The 18,430-nt window shown below is 33.5% G+C and overlaps 2 protein-coding genes across 3 annotated transcripts; one reads left to right on the plus strand and one right to left on the minus strand.

The window, feature by feature from the left end:
• The first annotated feature begins 8 nt into the window (after positions 1-8).
• On the plus strand, positions 9-16,581 carry LOC135123309 (sorting nexin-25). 2 transcript variants are annotated; one of them, XM_064047851.1, is made up of 10 exons: positions 9-100; positions 229-1,036; positions 1,102-1,327; positions 1,373-1,683; positions 1,733-1,905; positions 8,992-9,956; positions 10,010-10,447; positions 10,497-10,630; positions 10,679-11,231; positions 16,029-16,581. In XM_064047851.1, the coding sequence occupies exons 3-10, from the start codon at positions 1,103-1,105 to the stop codon at positions 16,074-16,076; spliced, it is 2,847 nt and encodes a 948-aa protein (XP_063903921.1). In that variant the 5' UTR covers positions 9-100; positions 229-1,036; position 1,102; the 3' UTR covers positions 16,077-16,581. The 2 variants fall into 2 exon arrangements, with proteins under 2 accessions (XP_063903921.1, XP_063903913.1); XM_064047843.1 differs by lacking the exon at positions 9-100 and having other exon boundaries at positions 170-1,036.
• On the minus strand, positions 16,509-18,283 carry LOC135123323 (zinc finger protein 267-like). Its single transcript, XM_064047864.1, has 2 exons — positions 17,889-18,283; positions 16,509-17,841 (listed from the first exon to the last, which is right to left on the minus strand). Exons 1-2 carry the CDS (start codon positions 17,988-17,990, stop codon positions 16,579-16,581), a joined length of 1,365 nt encoding a protein of 454 aa, XP_063903934.1. The 5' UTR covers positions 17,991-18,283; the 3' UTR covers positions 16,509-16,578.
• Between the last annotated feature and the right edge of the window lie 147 nt (positions 18,284-18,430).

Below are 18,430 nucleotides of genomic sequence, written 5' to 3' on the forward strand. Positions count from 1 at the left end.
CGTTGTCTCTTTGAAATTAAATCCTTTCCTCTTGTTACTAAGCTTTCAAAGTAGATTTTCTTTGTGTCGTAGTTTTTATACGTGTTTGCAGAAACGCTAGGTAATGTATTATTTTTTAATTTGGTGTTTATAATTTTTGTTGGTTGTCATCTGTCAAACGACACCACTGTCATTTTTAAAACTTGAAATATCGCAGTTAATTTATCGTTAAATTTATTTATTTCGCAGTTATTGGGACCAAAACTAACACCAAAATGTGTGAAGCGGCCCCTTCTACGTCCACACAAGACGATGTCTCGCCAGAACTCATCAAAGAATTACTGGAAGAGTTTGCCAAGGAACTAAAGTCTGAAGAAACCTCGAAAGCCAGAGTTCAAGCCACCCAAAGAAAATTGAAAAATTTGAAGTACAAGTATAGGCCGCTGAGGGATGAGTATTACCGAGTTCTAAGAAGAATGGAGGACACTCAACGAAAGCCATACATTTTGTGTGAAATTGGAAGCTTTCTTGGGAGCGATAAATCGCTATGGGGGACACAGAACGTCAAACTTTTTGGATTTTATACTTATGACTCTGATTCAAGCAGTCATTATTTGTTAAGTTGTCACAGAGTTAGAACTGATGTTGTAAATAAGGCTAAAGTGTTGTTAGATATGTATAAAGTAGAAAAGTTTCCAGTTGTTGACACTCATGTTGAAGTTTTTGGCGACGTGAAAGTATCACGGGGTGTGTATACAGTGATAGTGGATTTTTTTCACGAAATACGAGAAGACTATGTCGCGGAATACTCAGAACTGTTGAAAAAGCAAATAGCAATGTTCAAGTTTTAATTTAATAGTTTAGTTAGTTTTATAAAGTTTGATTAAATGTCAAAGTTGATGAATATGCAACCAACAATACACGAGTGATTCTTACCAAATGTCATTCAAACAATAAAAATATCGCTGGTTCTTTTACATAAAACAAGCCCTCTTGAGTTATTTATCGACGATGGCGTTATCACTCGATAACTTATAAAATGATTCACAAGTGATACGTAAGTGTTTTTGTCTTTGTACATTTTTAGGTTAAGTTATGTTTACCGCCGACTCATTTTCGCAGGATGTACGTTTATGTGACAGCAATCGCCACTGCATGTCTCGGACTCTCACTACTCTCTTCAACATGCCTCTCCTTCCTCCTTTTCGCACTACTCACCTCCGCGGTCGTAGTGATGAGTATAGGCATCGTGGTGTGGATCCACATCAAGCTGTCTTCGCGTCACTTGGCCACCGTGGGGGCCGAACAAACCTTGAAAGACATCGAGAACTTCAGAGTCACCCTAATGGTGAGCCCCCTCACTCTAATATCTTTCATTACACGTAAGTTTCAGCGCGACTACGACGCCAACGCCAACACAAAGACGCCCCAAGCCCACTTCACGCAAGTTTTCGGCCGCACGGTCGATAGTTTGCTGCAGCAGTTGCTGGATTTCATCGTGAGGGACTACTTTCTGGTGTACTTGCGGGAGTACGCGTATAACTGGGAGGCGCTGGGGGAGAACATCCGGGAGGACTTATGGGGGGCTATTGAAATCCTGCACGAGCGGCTGGCTCGCGTGGACCACGCCAAACTCATCGCGTGCGATATCGTGTCGAAAGTCACCAGCCATTTTGAGAAAATCCGGGAAGCTAAGGCTTGTGTGTGAGTATTTGGGGTTGCTGGGGTGTTTTTTTTAAGTGGGTGTGTTTAGAGCTGACTCTGACCATCCACCCATGTTTGCGCTTTCGCCGCACGTCATGTCATCCGATAAAGAAATGAAGTACATCAGGTCTGCTAGTGAATTATTCATCATGTTTCTTTTGCCGCGCAGTTATTCGCTCTCGCCTTCCAAGTATTTCCTACGAGAGATTTTAGCTTGTAAAGGTAGGTGTAGGTGTGCTTTTGTGGGTACCATAGTGGCAAAAATTATTATTTGACCCAAGGCTTATCTCCTGCTAAAATTAATTACGCCTTTTGTTTAATACATTCTTTGAAAAAGAAAGTCTCCAAAGATTTCTGGTTCAATAAAGATATAAATGTACCATATGATCGAATAAAAAAGGCATCCAGCAATCTTTGAAATTTGGTGTAAAAAAAAATATGTTGGTAACACCACCCCATTTTTTGTTTATTTTGACAGTTACGTCAAATAAGCGGGATTTATAAACTCCGTTGACAGTAACCTTGATGTTCAATTTTTGCTGCATTTAAAGGGGTTGTCGAAGAAAAGTGGAGGATTTAAGTTGATTACATGTATTAAGAAAATAAGGCAAACTGTAGCCCCGCCCGCCTGCCCGTCCTCTCTCAATTGTAGTGATTTTTTTATTCGTCGTGAGCCAAAGAGGCGGAGCTTAACTGCAAAAGCCTTATTTTTCTCCAATAAAATAAAAGCAAAGATTAGGTCCCACCCATACCCGCCCCGATCTCAATTCTCAATTGTGATGAATTTTTCATTCGTTGTAAGATCGGTAGGCGGGGTTTAATTGCAAGATCCACATTTGTCTACAAGATTTTACCATTTTAAACATGTTTTAAGTTTCCAAAAATAAAAAAAATCATCACAATAAAGATGGGGTGGGTGGGCGGGGTTAATATTTTGCCTTTTTGTCTTAAAATACATAGTATTCTTTGAACAACACGATACTCAAAAACATGTTTTTAATTTCTTGTAAAGAAATAAGTATTTTGCAGTTAAGCTCCTCCCTCTTGGTTCACCGCGAATAAAAAAATCATCACAATTGAGATAGGGTGGGTGGGCGGGCTTACTTTTTACCTTTTTGTTTTAATATGTGTAAACTTTTTTCACAACATGAAACTTAAAACATGTTGTTTTCAATTTTTTGTTGTGAAAAGACGGCTATGTATATTAAGAAAAAAGGCAAAATATAAGCCCCGCCCACCCGCCCTCTCTTAATTCTGATGATTTTTTCTTATTCATGGTAAACCGAGGGGCGGAGCTTAATTGTAAAATCCTTTTTTTCTACGAACAATTACTATGTGAAACATGTTCTTAAGTAATTATGTCATACAAGGAAAACTAAAAGTATTAATTATACAAGAAAACCAAAAGAGAAGCTCCACCCATCATGAATTTTTCATTCGTTGTCAGACCGAGGGGCGGAGCGTAATGCAAAATGGATATTTCCCTACACAAATTTATCATTTAAACATGTTTTAAGTTTCTTGGTGTGAAAAGGTTTTTCTTTGTTTCTTCAAATTATTCAGTTTTCCAATTTAAAATTTCTCCAACTTTCAATTTTTCGTTTCGTCAATTTTTGGATTTGCAATTTTTTATTTTTCGTTTTTTGACTCTTTGATTTGCGATTTCTAGGTTTCGTTTTAAATATGTAAGAATGATAATAATTTTTAAAATTTTCACTTTTTTAATTTTACGTTTTTAGAAGTTTCCCATTTTTTTATTATTGGATTTTCAGACTTTTTCATTTATTCGATTTTTCAGTTTTTCGATTTTTAATTTTTCATTTTTTCGATGTGTCAATATTCCGTTTTTTTGGCTATGCAGTTTTGACGATTCAATAATTTTTCGATTTTACAATTTTTGGATTTTCTAATTTTTTGATCCGATTCGTTTTTTCTTCTTTCCAATTTTTCGAAACTTTTTTTTGATTTTTAAGTTTCTCGATTTTAAGCTTTTCAATGTTTACATTTTTCGTTTCTTCAGTTCTTCGATTTTCAACATTTTCGATTTTGCAATTTTTCGAATCGAAATTATAAAGACTCCAAAATTTCCAGAGATTTCAGAAATTTCAACAATTCCGTATATTCTGGGATTCTAGAGATTCTAAAGTTTCTGAAGATTCTGGAAATTTCGAAGACTAAAGATTTCAAAAAATCGGAAAACTTTGAAATTAAGAAAATTCTGAAGAATATGAAGATTCCAAAGGTTCGAAACTTCTAATTTAAGATTCTGAAGGATCTGAAAATTTCAAAAAACTTACAATTCTGAGTATTTCCAAAGCTGAAGTTTCCAAAAATCTGAAAACTGAAGATTTTGAAGATTCTAACATTATGAAAGTCCTAAAGATTCCAAAAATTTCAAAAATTCCAGATAAATCCAAACTTCAGAGATTCTAAAGATTCGAAAGATTTTGAAGTTTTTGGAGATTTGGGAGATTCTGAAGATTCTGAAAATTCTGAAGATTCAAATATTTGTTGAACCTGAAGTTGAAGTTTATTGAATTTGCCCGAAAACTTTGAGGTTTCGAAGATTCTGAATATTCTGAGTACATTCGAAGGCTGAAGATTTCAAAAAATTTTAAGACTGAAGATTTCGAAGAATCTAAAGATTATAATATTTCAGACGTTCTAGAAATTTCAAATTTTCCTGATATTCTGAGACTTTAAAATTTCTAGGGATTGTAAAGGTTTGAAAGAATCTAGAGATTCTGAAGATTTTGAATAAAGATACTGAAGATTCCAAAGTTTCCAAAAATTCTGAGGATTCACAGTATTCTGAGTATTTCAAAGGCTGAAGAGTCCAAAAAATTTGAGGACTTTGAAGATTCGAAAGACTCAAGAGATTATGAGGATTCTAAATGTTTAAATAGGTATTTCAAAGACTGAAGATTCCAAAAAATTTAAAAACTTAATTAATATTTTAAATATTTCAATGATGTCAACGGTCCAGAAATTCCAAAAATCCAGTATATTCCGAAACTTCAAAAATTTTAGAGACTGTAAAGATTCGAAAGATTCTGGGGCTTCTGAAGATTCTGAATGAATATATTGGAGGTTCTGAAGATTCCGAAGATTCACAGTATTTGGAAGATTGAAGATTCCAAAAAATTTGAAAACTGAAGATTTTGAAGATTCTAACACTATGAAAGTCCTAAAGATTCCAAAAATTCTAAAAATTTCAAAAATTCCGGAAACTCCAAACTTCGAGGATTCCAGAAATTCGCAAAAATTACGGATATTCCGAGCCTCTAGTGATTCCAGAGATTCTAAAGATTCGAAAGATTTTGAAGTTTTTGGAGATTTGGAACATTCTGAAAATTCTGAAGATTTCAAAGATGCTGAAAATTCAAATATTTGTTGAAGTTGAAGTTGAAGTTTATTGAATTTACCCGAAAACTTTGAGCTTTCGAAGATTCTGAATATTCTGAGTACATTCTAAGGGTAAAAATTTCAAAAAATTGAAGACTGAAGATTTCGAAGAATCCGAAGATTATAATATTTCGGAAGTTCTAGAAATTTCAAAAATTTTAAATATTCCTGATATTCCGAGACTTTAAAATTTCTAGGGATTGTACAGGTTTGAAAGATTCTAGAGATTCTGAAGATTTTGAATGAAGATACTGAAGACTCCAAAGTTTCAGAAAACTCTGAGGATTCACAGTATTTGGAAGATTGCAGATTCTGAGTATTTCAAAGGCTGAAGAATCCAAAAAATTTGAAGACTGAGAGACTAGAGATTATGAAGATTCTAAATGTTTCAAAGATTTCAAAAATTGTGGATATTCCGAGACTAAAAATTCCAGAATTTCGAGTTTTCGATGTTTATTTTATTTATTTGTACAATTTTTTGATTTTTTATCGTTCGGATTTTATGATGTTTTGTTTTTACAAGTCCAATTTTTTCAATTTTTGGATTTGCAATTTTTCAATTTTTCGTTTTTTGACTCTTTGATTTGCGATGTCCAGTTTTCGTTTTAAATATGTAAGAATGATAATAATTTTTAAAATTCTCACTTTTCCAATTTTATGTTTGTAGAAGTTTTCCATTCATTTATTGAAACTTTTTCATGTAATTTTTCGATTTTACAATTTTTGGGTTTTCTAATTTTTCGATCCGATTCGTTTCTTTTTCTTTCTAATTTTTTACTTTTAAGTTTCTCGATTTTGAAGCTTTTCAATGTTTCAATTTTTCGTTTCTTCAGTTCTTCGATATGAAGTTTTTCGATTTTTGTAAAATTGAAAAATCAAAAATGAAAAAAGGCAAAAGTATAAAACGAAAACTTACAAAATTCTAAAAATTCGAAGTCAAGAATTTAAAAAATTGAAGCAACAAAAAATGGGAAAATCGAAAGATTAAAAATTAAGAAACTTAAAAATCGAATAAGTGCAAAATCGAAGAAATAATAATAATAATAATCGGTTTATTTTCCAGAAATGAAATATTGTAGATTCGAAATATTGAAAATTAGAGAAAACGGAAAAGCGCATTAGTGGAAATTGAAAAATTGCAAAATTAAAAATTTTAAAAATTGGAAAAATCAACTGAACGTTTAAAGATTGAATATTTGAAAAATTGAAAAATTAAAAATTGGGAAACTGGAAACTCGAATTCGAATTGTAATGTCGAAAAATTGAAAACATTTGAAAGTCGAGAAATTGAAAAATTGAAAAAATTGAAGTTGAAACAACGAAAAATTATGAAATTGAAAAACATTGAAAAATGAAAAAAATTGAAAAAATTAAATAGACAATGAAAAAACCAAAAATTGTGAAATCAAAAAATTGGTTAAAGCTAAATAAATTTAGTTTTGCAATTGCCATGTGAAACATGTGTGTATTAATTAAAAAAGAAAAGCAAAATAGAAGCCCCACCGATCCATCTCGATCTCAACGATTTCATTCGTTGTCAGACCGAGGGGCGGAGCGTAATTGCAAAATCGACATTTCCCTATACAAATTTACTATTTTAAACATGTTTTAAGTTTCTTTGTTTGTTCAATTTTACGATATACAACTGTTCAAATTATTCAGTTTTCCGATTTAAAATTTCTCCAACTTTCAATTTCTCATTTTTTGATTTTTTAACGTTCCGATTTTATGATGTTTTGTTTTTACAATTCCAATTTTTTCAATTTTCGTTTCTTCAAGTTTTGGATTTTCAATTTTTCGTTTCTTGACTCTTTGATTTGCGATTTCTAGTTTTCGTTTTAAATATGTAAAAATGATAATAATTGTTAACATTTTCACTTTTTCAATTTTACGTTTTTAGAAGTTTACCATTTTTTTATTATTATTGGATTTTGAGACTTTCATTTATTCGACTTTTCAGGTTTTCGATTTTTAATTTTTCAATTTTTCGATGTGTCAATATTCCAATTTTTTGGCTATGCAGTTTTGACGATTCAATAATTTTTCGATTTCACAATTTTTGTGTTTTCTAATTTTTCGATCCGATTCGTTTTTTCTTTTTTCTAATTTTCCGAAACATTTTTTTTCTACTGTTAAGTTTCTCGATTTTTAGCTTTTCAATGTTCTTTTCAATGTTTCAATTTTTCGTTTCTTCAGTTCTTCGATCTGAAATTTATCGATTTTTGTACAATTGAAAAATCAAAAATGAAAAAAAGCAAAAGTATAAAAGGAGAACTTACAAAATTCTAAAAATTCGAAGTCAAGAACTTAAAAAATTGGAAAATCGAAACATTACAAATTAAGAAACTAAAAATCGAATAAGTGCAAAATCGAAGAAATAATAACAATAATGGTAATAATAATAATCGGTTTATTTTCCATAAATGTTGTAGATCCGAAATATTGAAAATTAGAGACAACGGAAAATCGCATTAGTGGAAATTGTAGAATTGCAAAATTTAAAATTTTAAAAATTGGAAAAACAACCAATTCGAATTGTAATATCGAAAAATTGTATCATTGAAAAATTCCAAATCGACAAAAAGAAGAAACGAAAAATTGAAAACATTTGAAAGTTGAGAAATTGAAAAAATTAAAGTTGAAAGATCGAAAAATTCTGAAATTGAAAAACATTGAAAAATGAAAAAATTGAAAAAATTAAAGACAATGAAAAAACCAAAAATTGGTCAAAGGCAAATAAATCCAGTTTTTCAGTGTTTTCGAAAAATTATAAAATTTGATTTTGCAAATTTTATTTTTATGATAACCCTTGTAAATTGAGTAAGTTGTTCTTAATTTAATAAATAAAATTAAGTGCCACATTAATTTTTTTTTTTAAAAAACACGATACTCAAAAACATGTTTTTAATTTATTTACCATTTTTGGGTTTTCTAATTTTTCGATCCGTATTGTAAAATTGAAAAATCAAAAATGAAAAAGGGCAAAAGTATAAAACGAAAACTTACAAAATTCTAAAAATTCGAAATCAAGAACTTAAAAAATTGAAGAAACAAAAAATTAGAAAATCGAAAGATTAAAAATTAAGAAACTTAAAAATTTAATAAGTGCAAAATCGAAGAAGAACTGCAATATTGAAAATTAGAGAAAACGGAAAATCGCATAAGTGGAAATTGAAGAATTTCAAAATTAAAAATTTTAAAAATTGGAAAAACAACCAACTGAACATTTAAAGATTGAAAATTTGAAAATTGAAAACTCGAATTCGAATTGTAATATCGAAAAACTGTAACATTGAAAAAATTAAAGACAATAAAAAAAACAAAAATTGTGATATCAAAAAATTGGTCAAGGATAAATCCAGTAAATTATAAAATTTGATTTTGCAATTTATTTTGTATGATAACCCTTGTAAGTTATGAAAATGGAGTAAGTTGTTCTTGAGTTAATCAGTAAAATAAACTGCCACATTATTATTATTATTATTATTATTATTTTTAAACAACACGATACTCAAAAACATGTTTTTTATTTCTTGTGAAGAAATAAGTAGTTTGCAGTTAAGCTCCGCCCTCTTGGTTCACAGCGAATAAAAAAAAAATAATCACAATTGAGATAGGGTGGGTGGGCGGGCTTACTTTTTGCCTTTTTGTTTTAATGTGTGTAGACTTCTTTTCACAACATGAAACTTAAAACATGTTTAAAATGGATAATTTGTATAAACACATATCGATTTTTTTTTTTCAAAGAATGTAATCACTACTTATCAAGGCAGCTACTTGAATTTATATATACATTATATTTGAAAACTCTGTATATGAATGTTCATTGCTCGATTTTGTTCCTTTCTTGCGTGCTTCCGCTTCGCCTCTTCCACTTAATAAAAAAATAACCACGTCCTACAGTGTTTAAGCCATTCATCGACACCGTCACCGACCCCGACTTCTTCAACCTCCATATAATCTACTACATCGAAGCGCAAAAAATCGCCGCCAACGTGCACGTCAAAGCTTTCGAGTACGCGAAGAGCTTCGAAGACATCCTGAAAATAATAGCGAAAACCGACGACATCGACGCCCTCAAATCCATCAGATACAGTTTGGTGACGAAGTTGATGCAGGCCACGACGCTCCAGAACTTGAACCGCTCCAAAGGCGTAGATTTGGATAACGAAAAGAGCGTCCTGGCGTCCGCCGGAGTGAACAAATCGGACATCAACGCGGCAAAAAAACTCCGGAAGTATATAAATCAGTTGACCGTGGCGAAGAAGGAGTGCGAGAAGCGGTTGGCCAGTCTCGGGTGGGAGCTGGGGTATCAGTTCGCCGACGATTTCAAGAAGACGTTGCCGATTGCGTCGATTTTGGAGCACGTGCTGGGGCGGAAGTACTTGTCGCAGTTTCTGGATACGTTGGCCAGCCAGGACTTGGTGAGGTACTGGACGGCGGTGGAGGAGTTGCGCACGGCTGTGAGAAAAAACTGGCACCAGTTGGGGGCGGAAATTTTTTATACTTTTATAAGAAACCCGACGTCGGAGATTAAAGTGGATAAGAGCACGCGGAAGAGAATGGAAGCTTTTTTGCTAGGTGACAAGGGACCAGAAGTATTCTACGAAGTACAGTCTCAGGTTGTACAAACCCTAGAAGATAAGTATTATCAGCCGTTTTTAATCAGCGACTACTACAAGGAGATGGTGGCCGCTATGGAGAAAGAAGACGACATATCCGACATCGACCGGTCGCTGGAGGAGCGCCAATTATCCGGAGACTCCTTCTCGAGCGTCGACAGTACAAATTTAAACGTAGGCGACCACTCCAACTACGCCAAACAAAAGCTGGACCAGCTGGAGGAGCGACTCAACAATAAAACACAAGTAAATTCGAGTTTAGACTAGTTTCAACCACGAACTTTTGGTGTATTTCTCAGGCGCTTCAAGCCCTCAGGACTTCACTACGTCCCGAATCCAAAGTCCTGAGTAAGTTGGAAAAGGAGGTCGAGTGGCTACAGGGAGAGCGCCGCCAGCTCGAAGCCCACTTAACGCGCACCGAGGTCTGGGGCGAGAACTTGGGTAAGTGGCGCACCGTGGTCCAGTCGGCGGAAGTCCCCGACGAGCGCGAACCTCTTCAGTTCGTGCTCGTGGTACAAATGGCCGAGGACCAAATCGACGGCGAAGAAAGCATCAGCACCGGATGGGTCGTCTGTCGTAGCTTGACCCAATTCCAGGAGCTCCACCGCAAGCTCCGCCCCTTGTGCTCCGAAATCCGCGCCCTCGAACTCCCGTCCAACACCTTCAAGTTCCTGTTCGGCAAAAGCGACAGGGCGTCACTCGAAAAAGCGAAACAACAAATCCAGAAGTACTTAGACGTGAGTAGGCGGGGCTTGCATTGCAGCTCGCTTTCATTGGTTGTTGCAGTTTATCTTGACCGACGACAGGCTCAATCAAAGCGAGGCGGTGTATTCGTTCCTCAGCCCTAGCTCCGACCACTTGAAGCATTCCACGCCCAGTCCGAAGAAGTCGCGCTTTTCGTTCTCCACCTTATTCAAAAGGTAAGATAGTGGTGTAAACTATTGTTACTATTATTATTATTCATGTAGCGGCAGCGAGCAAAGCAAAGACAGCATGTCAATTAAAGAAAGCGAAGAAGAAGACATATCGCAGTGCTTGGACGCCCCCGTTTCGGCCGACACGGTGGACTTCGTCAAGATCAACGGGCACCATGGGAAGTTCCACGACGAGAAGGACACGATCGCCGAGCCGCTGTACGGCCTCCTGGGCGAGCTTTTCGACATGAGGGGCGTGTTCAAGTACCTCCGGAAGACGCTGATTGGGTTCGTCCAGGTGACGTACGGGCGGAACATCAATCGGCAAATCCACGAGACCATTTCGTGGTGGTTCTCCGAGCAGATGCTGCATTATTACATAACGCTGATTTTGAAGAATTTCTGGCCGGGGGGGACGTTGGCGAGTCCCGGAGCGACGCGAACGGTCGACGAGAAGATCCGAACGATGAGACAAGCGCAGGTTTTGTTCGTGAGCAACGTACCAGAGTTGGTGACGACGCTGGTGGGGGCGACCGCCGCCAAAAACGGCGCGAAGAAGGTCTTCGATGCATTCCAGGAGAAGAATATGAATAAGCAGTTGCTTTACGTGAGTGGTAGTCGTGGTAAAGATCCACCAATGACTTTTCGTGTTGTCTAGAGTTGGAAAAAGTAGGTCCGTTTACAACTCGTTTTTTTTAATGTGTGGTGGATCGTTAGCACGTGAACAAAACTAAAGTGGGATTTATAAACGTGCCGTTGCAGTTGCTGTTCCCGTTGAAAATTTAGGATTTAAGTTGATTGCTACAAAAATTTACCATTTTACACATGTTTTCAGTTTTTTTCGTCAATTTTACGATTTTTAAATATTTCGATTTTTCAATTTTTGACTTTCATAAACTCTTTATTTGTCGATTTTTCAGGTTTTTTGGTTTTTCAATTTTTCTATTTTTTCAGGTTTCGATTTCTCAGTTTTTCAATTTTTTAGATTCTCAGTTTTTGGATTTTTGAATATTTTTGTTCTTCGACTTTTCCATTTTTGACTTCTGGATTTTTCGATGTGTCGACTTTTTACTTTAGATTAAAAATTAAGAAACTTAAAAATCGAATAAGTGCAAAATCGAAGAAATGCAATGTTGAAAATTAGAGAAAACGGAAAATCGCATAAGTGGAAATTCAAGAATTGCAAAATTTAAAATTTTAAAAATTGGAAAAACAACCAACTGAACATTTAAAGACTGAAAATTTGAAAAATTGAATAAACGAAAAATTGTAATGGAAAAACGAGAAATTAAAAATTGTAACATTGAAAATTCCAAATCGACAAAAAGAAGAAACGAAAAATTGAAAACATTTGAAAGTGGAGAAATTAAAAAATTGAAAAAATTAAAGACAATGAAAAAACCAAAAATTGTGATATCAAAAAAATTGATCAGGTAAATGAATCCAGTTTTTTCGAAAAATTATAAAATTTGATTTTGCAATTTATTTTATATGATAACCCTTGTAAGTTATGAAAATGAACGAAGTCTCGAAATCTCATTTTTTCGAAATTTTAGTTTGGGGACTTTTCAGTTTACTCCTCAATTTTTGGATTTTACAATTTCTCAATTTTTCAATTTCTCGGTTTTCAGTTTTTCTCTTCAATTTTACGATTTTTAAATATTTCGATTTTTCAATTTTTGACTTTTATAAACTGTTTATTTGTCGATTTTTCAATTAATTAATTTTTCAGGTTTTTTGGTTTTTCAATTTTTCTATTTTTTCAGGTTTCGATTTTTCAACATCACTTTTTTGATTTTTCGATTTCTCAATTTTTCAATTTTTTAATTTCTCAGTTTTTGGACATTTCAGTTTTGGGATTTTTCAGTTTACTTGTTATTCAATTTTTCAATCTTACGATTTTGCAGGTTTTTCATTTTTCAATTTTTCGATTTTTTTAAGATTTCGATATTTCGACTTCACTTTTTTTGATTTTTCGATTTTTTAGATTCTCAGTTTTTGGATATTTCAGTTTTTCCTTCATTTTTCAGTTTTTCGATATTTCAGTTTTGGGATTTTTCAATATTTCTGTTCTTCGGCTTTTTCGATTTTTAAATTTTAGATTTCTCAATTTTTTGGTATTTTAAATATTTTAAATTTTAGATTTTTAGATTTCTCGATTTTTCATTTCAGTTCTTCGATATTTCAGTTTTTCAAGTTTTAGAATTTTTCAAATGTTTTGATTTGTTAATCTATAGATTTTTCGACTTCCCGGTTTTGGATTTTCTGTTTTTCAACTGTCGTTTTTTCAAATTTTCGATTTTTCAATTAATCGATGTTTTGATTTTCCCATTTCTTGACTTTCGGGGGTTTCGATATTCCTGTTCTTCAATTCTTTAATTTTTCGATTTTGCAGGTTTTTGATTTTTCATTTTTTAGTTTTTTAAGGTTTCGATTTTTCGGCTTTACTTTTTGGATTTTTCGATTGCTCAATTTTTCGATATTTCAGTTTTGGGATATTTCAATATTTCGATTCGTCAATTTTTTGACTTTTCCAATTCTCAATTTTTTACTTTTTGATTTTTCCACTTTTCGATTTTTAAATTTTATATTCTTCGGTTTTTCGAATTTTAAATTTTTGGTTTTCCAGTTTTACGATTTTTCAGTATTTCAATTTTTCAAATTTTCGATTTGCCGATTTTTCAATATTTCAATGTTTCGGTTCTTCATCTTTCTTCTATTTTTCGATATTTCAGTTTTGAAGTTTTTCAAATATTTCGATTCGTCAATTTTTCGGTTTTTCAATTTTTAAAATTTTACCCCTAAAGACAACACACTGATTATAGATTTTTTGAGTTCTGAATTTTTCAATTTTTCGATTTTTGGGATTTCTCCATTTTTTTCTTTTTCGATTTTTCAATATTTCAATTATACGATTTTTCAGTATTTCAATTCTTCAATTTTTGTATTTTTCGACTTTTCGATTTGCCGATTTCTCGATTTTGTACTTTTTTAGATTTTCCGACTTTTAACTTCGATTTTTGACTTTTCTATTTCTCGATTTTTCGATATTTCAAGTCTGAAATTTTTCAATATTTCGATTCTTCAATTTTTGACTTTTCCAATTCTCAATTTTTTACCTTTTGATATTTCCATTTTTCGAATTTTAAATTTTATATTCTTCAGTTTTTCGAAATTTAAATTTTAGGTTTTCCAATTTTTCGTTTTTTTGATGTTTTAATTTTTCGATTTTTCAGTTTTACGATTTTTCAGTATTTCAATTTTTCAAATATTTCGATTCGTCAATTTTTCGGTTTTTCGTTTTTTTTTTTGATTTTCCCATTTTTAGATTATTACATTTGAGAATCTTCAACTTTTTTGATATCTTACATTTTCGATTTTTAAAATTTTACACCTAAATACCCTAAACACAGTGATTATAGATTTTTCGAGTTCTGAATTTTTCAATTTTTCGATTTTTGGGATTTCTCCATTTTTTACTTTTTCGATTTGTCAATATTTCAGTTCTACGATTTTTCAGTATTTCAATTCTTCAATTTTTGTATTTTTCCACTTTTCGACTTGTGGATTTCTCGATTTTGTACTTTTTTAGATTTTTGGAATTTTCAATTTTCCGACTTTTAACTTCGATTTTTGACTTTTCGATTTCTCTATTTTACAAATTTTCAATTCCCCGATTTTTCGATATTTCAATTCTGGAATTTTTCAGTACGTATTCCGAGTCTCCAACTTCTCGACGTTCGATTTCTCGATTTTTCATTTCAGTTCTTCGATATTTCAATTTTTTCCAAGTTTTCGAATTTTTCAAATGTTTCGATTTCCTAATCTTTTGATTTTTCGACTTTCCAGTTTTAGATTTTCTGTTTTTCAATTGTCATTTTGTCAAATTTTCGATTTTTAATTTTTCAAATTTGACTATTATAAACTCAATTTTTCGATTTTTCAATTAATCGATGTTTTGATTTTCCCATTTCTTGACCTTCGAGTGTTTCGATTTTCCTGTTCAATTCTTTAATTTTTTGATTTTTCAGGTTTTTGATTTTTCGATTTTTCAGTTTTTAGGATTTTTCAATATTTCAATTCTTGGGCTTTTCTATTTTTGACTTCTGGATTTTTCGATGTCTCTACCTTTTTACTTTTTCGATTTTTCAATTTTTGGATTTTTAAATTTTAGATTTTTCAATCTTTTGATATTTTAATTTTTCAATATTTCTTAATCTTCCGATTTTTCGACTTTCTGCTTTTCAATTTTTCGATTTCTTAATTTTTCATTCTCGATTTATCGAGATTTGATTGTTCAGGTTTTCGATTTATCAGTTTTTCAATTTTTTATTTTGGCCTATTCGGTTTCTCAGTTTTTCCAGTTTTCCATTTTTTCGTTTTTTGATTTTTCCGCTTTTCCAGTTCTTCAACTTTTAACTTTTTGTTTGTCGTTTTCTCTATTTTTCGACTTCATCACTTTTCGATTTCTCGTTCAATTTTTGTATTTTTTTCCTTTATATTTTCAATTAATCTATTTTTCAATGTTTCGTTTTCACAAATTTTACGACTTTGCAGATTTTTGGATTTCTTTATTTTATGAATTTTTTCAAATATTCGATTTTTCGTATTTCGATTTTATAATATTTGTTTTTTCAATTTTAATTTTTTTAATTTTTGTTACCTCAGTTTTTCTATTTGAATTTTTGCATTTTTCTTGTTTCTTCAAATTCTCGAATCTTTCATTTATTTTTACAATTTTTTGATTTTTCATGTTTTTTCATTTTCAATGTTTTCGATTTTTCCTTTCTTCAATTCTTCGATTTTTTTGTTTCGTTTTGACAAATTTGTTTCCAATTCATTTTAAATGTGCTTAATAATAATTATAATTTTTTTTTTACTTTTTTAATTTTACGATTTTAGAATTTTTCCATTTTTCGTTTCTGCAGCATTTCGATTTTTCTATTTTTTCAGATTTTCTAGTTTTTTGATCTTTAATTTTTCGTTATTGTACTTTTCGAATCAAAAAATGTCAAAAATTGCAAAGCTGTAAAATTGAAAAATCTAAAAACTGGAAATCCAAAAATTCAAAAATCGGGAAAAAGTTTGCGAAATTTCGTTTTTCAATTTTTCATTTTTCGAATTTTCAATCTTTGTGCTTTTCGATTTCTGATTTTTCGATTTTACAATGGCATTCTGTAATGTTTAGACTTTTCAGTTTTTTTTAAATTTTCGATTTTTTTTATTTCTCGAGTTCTCGATTTATTGAATCATTCTCATTTACCAAAATCAGTCTTAACTTAGCAGGTTCTAGCCCGCCCACCCACCCTATTAATCTATGATATAAACGGTAAACAGCAACGCCAGCGGCAAGTTTATAAATCGACCTTAGGTGAAGATCAAAATAACTTGTTTTTTTTTTAAGGAAATTTTTGAGGTTGTAATGGACGCCGCGTTTCCGGAGATCAGTTAACGCAACACACATCATTTCTAATAGAGGTACATATTTTTAGATTGATTTATGGGGTTTTCGTCGTAATCATAAACCAAAAACAAAAGACTTACTGATCTATGGCTGTCTTTTTCTATCAAGGTAAGTCATCTCTTAAGGCACTAGATAATGTAAATAAATGTGACGAGGTGTACATTGTCATGTACGACTTAGTAGTTAGACGCAAACTTGTATTTCTTTGTGATAAGCTTTCGTTGTCCTATCTGTAACCATCAGAGTAGGCCAGTGTTGATTTTAGTGATTTTAAACGCGTGTGGAGCACGGCGCGCTCGCTCCGCGAGCCGCCGCCGACCACCCGCACGCGACCCACATCTTCAATTTTTTACAGACTGTACTACAGCAGTATTAATTTATTCCCACTTCATACTTGTTATTTTTTTACCAAAGAACTAATTTATTTTCTGTATAAATTATATTTAACTTGTCTTAACATGTATTTACGTGTAAATATATACAAAAAAAATCAGTGACATTTCATATGGGCCTTGACCGCGTGCTCCGACGCAAACCCCTTCCCACAAACCTCACACTTACAAGTCACCGCCTCCACGATATTGTGCTTGCTCTTCCTGTGCGCCTTCAAGGACACGTTCTGCCTGAACCCCTCCCCGCAAACCTCGCACTTATACGGGGTCTCCATCGTGTGTTGCCTCCTGTGTGTGAGAAGCGCGTTCCTCCCCGAAAACGCCCGCTGACAAAACTCGCAGATGTGGGGCCTCATCTTCATGTGGGTGGACTGGATGTGCTTTTTCAGCCAATAGGCGAACAAAAATTTCCGACCGCAGGTCTCGCAGATGTGGCCGCTGCCGTTGTGTTCGCGCTTCCGATGGGTGCCGAGGCCGTGGCGGTTCTTGAACGTGACCTTGCACTCCTCGCATTCGTACTTCTTTTTGCTGTGTTGGTAGAAAACGTGGCCGCGGAGCTTCTCCACGCTGTCGTAGGTCTTGCCGCACTGCTCGCACACCTGGGGGCCGCTGTCGTGGTTCCTCACGTGGTTGGAGAAGTTCGGGAGGGTGATGTGTTTATGACACGTGGGGCACTCGCGCCGGAAGTGGCCGGATTTGTGGTGTCTTAGCTTGTTTTTATCGGGGAATTGGCGGTCGCAGAAGTCGCAAACGAAAGTTTGGAGTTGTGGTGGTTGAAGGGGGAAATTTGACGCGGCTTCGGTGGATATGGAGAGCAGTTTTTTGGCGAGTTCGCTCCCGATTCCTTTTTTGTGGAGTTTGTCTAGTTGTTTGGCGAGTCTGTCACTTGGGCGTTTTTTGATTTTCGTTGGGGGTGGTGTGTGGGCGGCTTTCACGTGGATGGTGTATAGGGAGTGGTAGCGGAACGTCAGGTTGCATTTTTTACATTTATAAAGAGAGAGTTCAGGGTGTTTTTGTAAATGGGAACGATATGAGTCAAGATTGGTGAAATTCTCTTTACATAAGTCACAGAATTGCTTGTCGTTGAAGTGGCTCTCCACGTGTGACGAAAGACACTCATTTTTCACAACTGTGCTACAAATTATGCATTTGGTTGTGATTTCGTCGCGGTTTTCTTGCTTGATTTGCACTGGACTTGGAGTGGTTTCAGTTGCTTCAAATTTGTGAATGGTCGTATCATCAAGACGGGACTTTTTTAGCTTTTCGTGAGCCCTCAGTATTTTTTGTTGGATTGTGTATGCTAGCTTCAAGTTTAGGCTACATTTGAGGCACATTGAATTTATTTCCTCATCAACTTCCAGCTACAAACTAAAAATTAGTGGGGGTTTAGTAAAGTGGAATCACTTACGGTGATAGACGTGAGCGCTTGTAACATCTGTGCATATTTACTGTTCAGCAGTGAGTGTGCTATGGGGGCTTCCGCCAAACATAACCTACAAATTTTCCGCATTTTGTAATTGGATTGTATTAGTAGAAAACTGCCAAAGTTCGAATATTGGTTTCAAGATTTTTAATACTTGGGTCGCTTTGTTAATCTAAACCCGAAATAACGAGGAAATTTGTTTGGGTAAACATAACCTCTAATTAGTTTCAAATTCGTAATGACAGTTTTGTATACAAGATGAGACAACAAACGGTTTATTCGTGTTTTTAAGCTTTAATGGCAATTATTATTGCCAAAATTGGACAATCACTACGTTTTAAATCACGATTTTGAGAAAACATTCGGAACCATAACCTCAATTTTTGACAGAAGGAAATGACAGCCTATGACAGCCGTTATTTTAAAAATTAAAAAAAAATATCTACAAATTTAAACTGATTTGAATCTTTTATTAATCAGCAGTTTCGTTGTCACTAGTAAAAATTGCATCATGCAAAAATATTTTA

The sequence above is a fragment of the Zophobas morio genome, unplaced genomic scaffold (assembly GCF_036711695.1).
Source record: "Zophobas morio isolate AGI-343-1 ecotype UQ-CSIRO unplaced genomic scaffold, CSIRO_AGI_Zmor_V1 ptg000002l, whole genome shotgun sequence".
In the NCBI taxonomy this organism is placed as follows: Eukaryota; Metazoa; Arthropoda; class Insecta; order Coleoptera; family Tenebrionidae; genus Zophobas; species Zophobas morio.

What these genes read in the sequence shown, in the direction of transcription:
- LOC135123323 (XM_064047864.1), bottom strand. Translation starts at nt 17,990, where the DNA reads ATGCGGAAAATTTGTAGGTTATGTTTGGCGGAAGCCCCCATAGCACAC. An exon ending in AAGCGCTCACGTCTATCACC is followed by an intron (nt 17,842 to 17,888) that starts GTAAGTGATTCC and finishes TTTAGTTTGTAG; the next exon opens with CTGGAAGTTGATGAGGAAAT.
- LOC135123309 (XM_064047851.1), top strand. Translation starts at nt 1,103, where the DNA reads ATGTACGTTTATGTGACAGCAATCGCCACTGCATGTCTCGGACTCTCA. An exon ending in CGGGAAGCTAAGGCTTGTGT is followed by an intron (nt 1,684 to 1,732) that starts GTGAGTATTTGG and finishes GGGTGTGTTTAG; the next exon opens with AGCTGACTCTGACCATCCAC. An exon ending in AGAGATTTTAGCTTGTAAAG is followed by an intron (nt 1,906 to 8,991) that starts GTAGGTGTAGGT and finishes CACGTCCTACAG; the next exon opens with TGTTTAAGCCATTCATCGAC.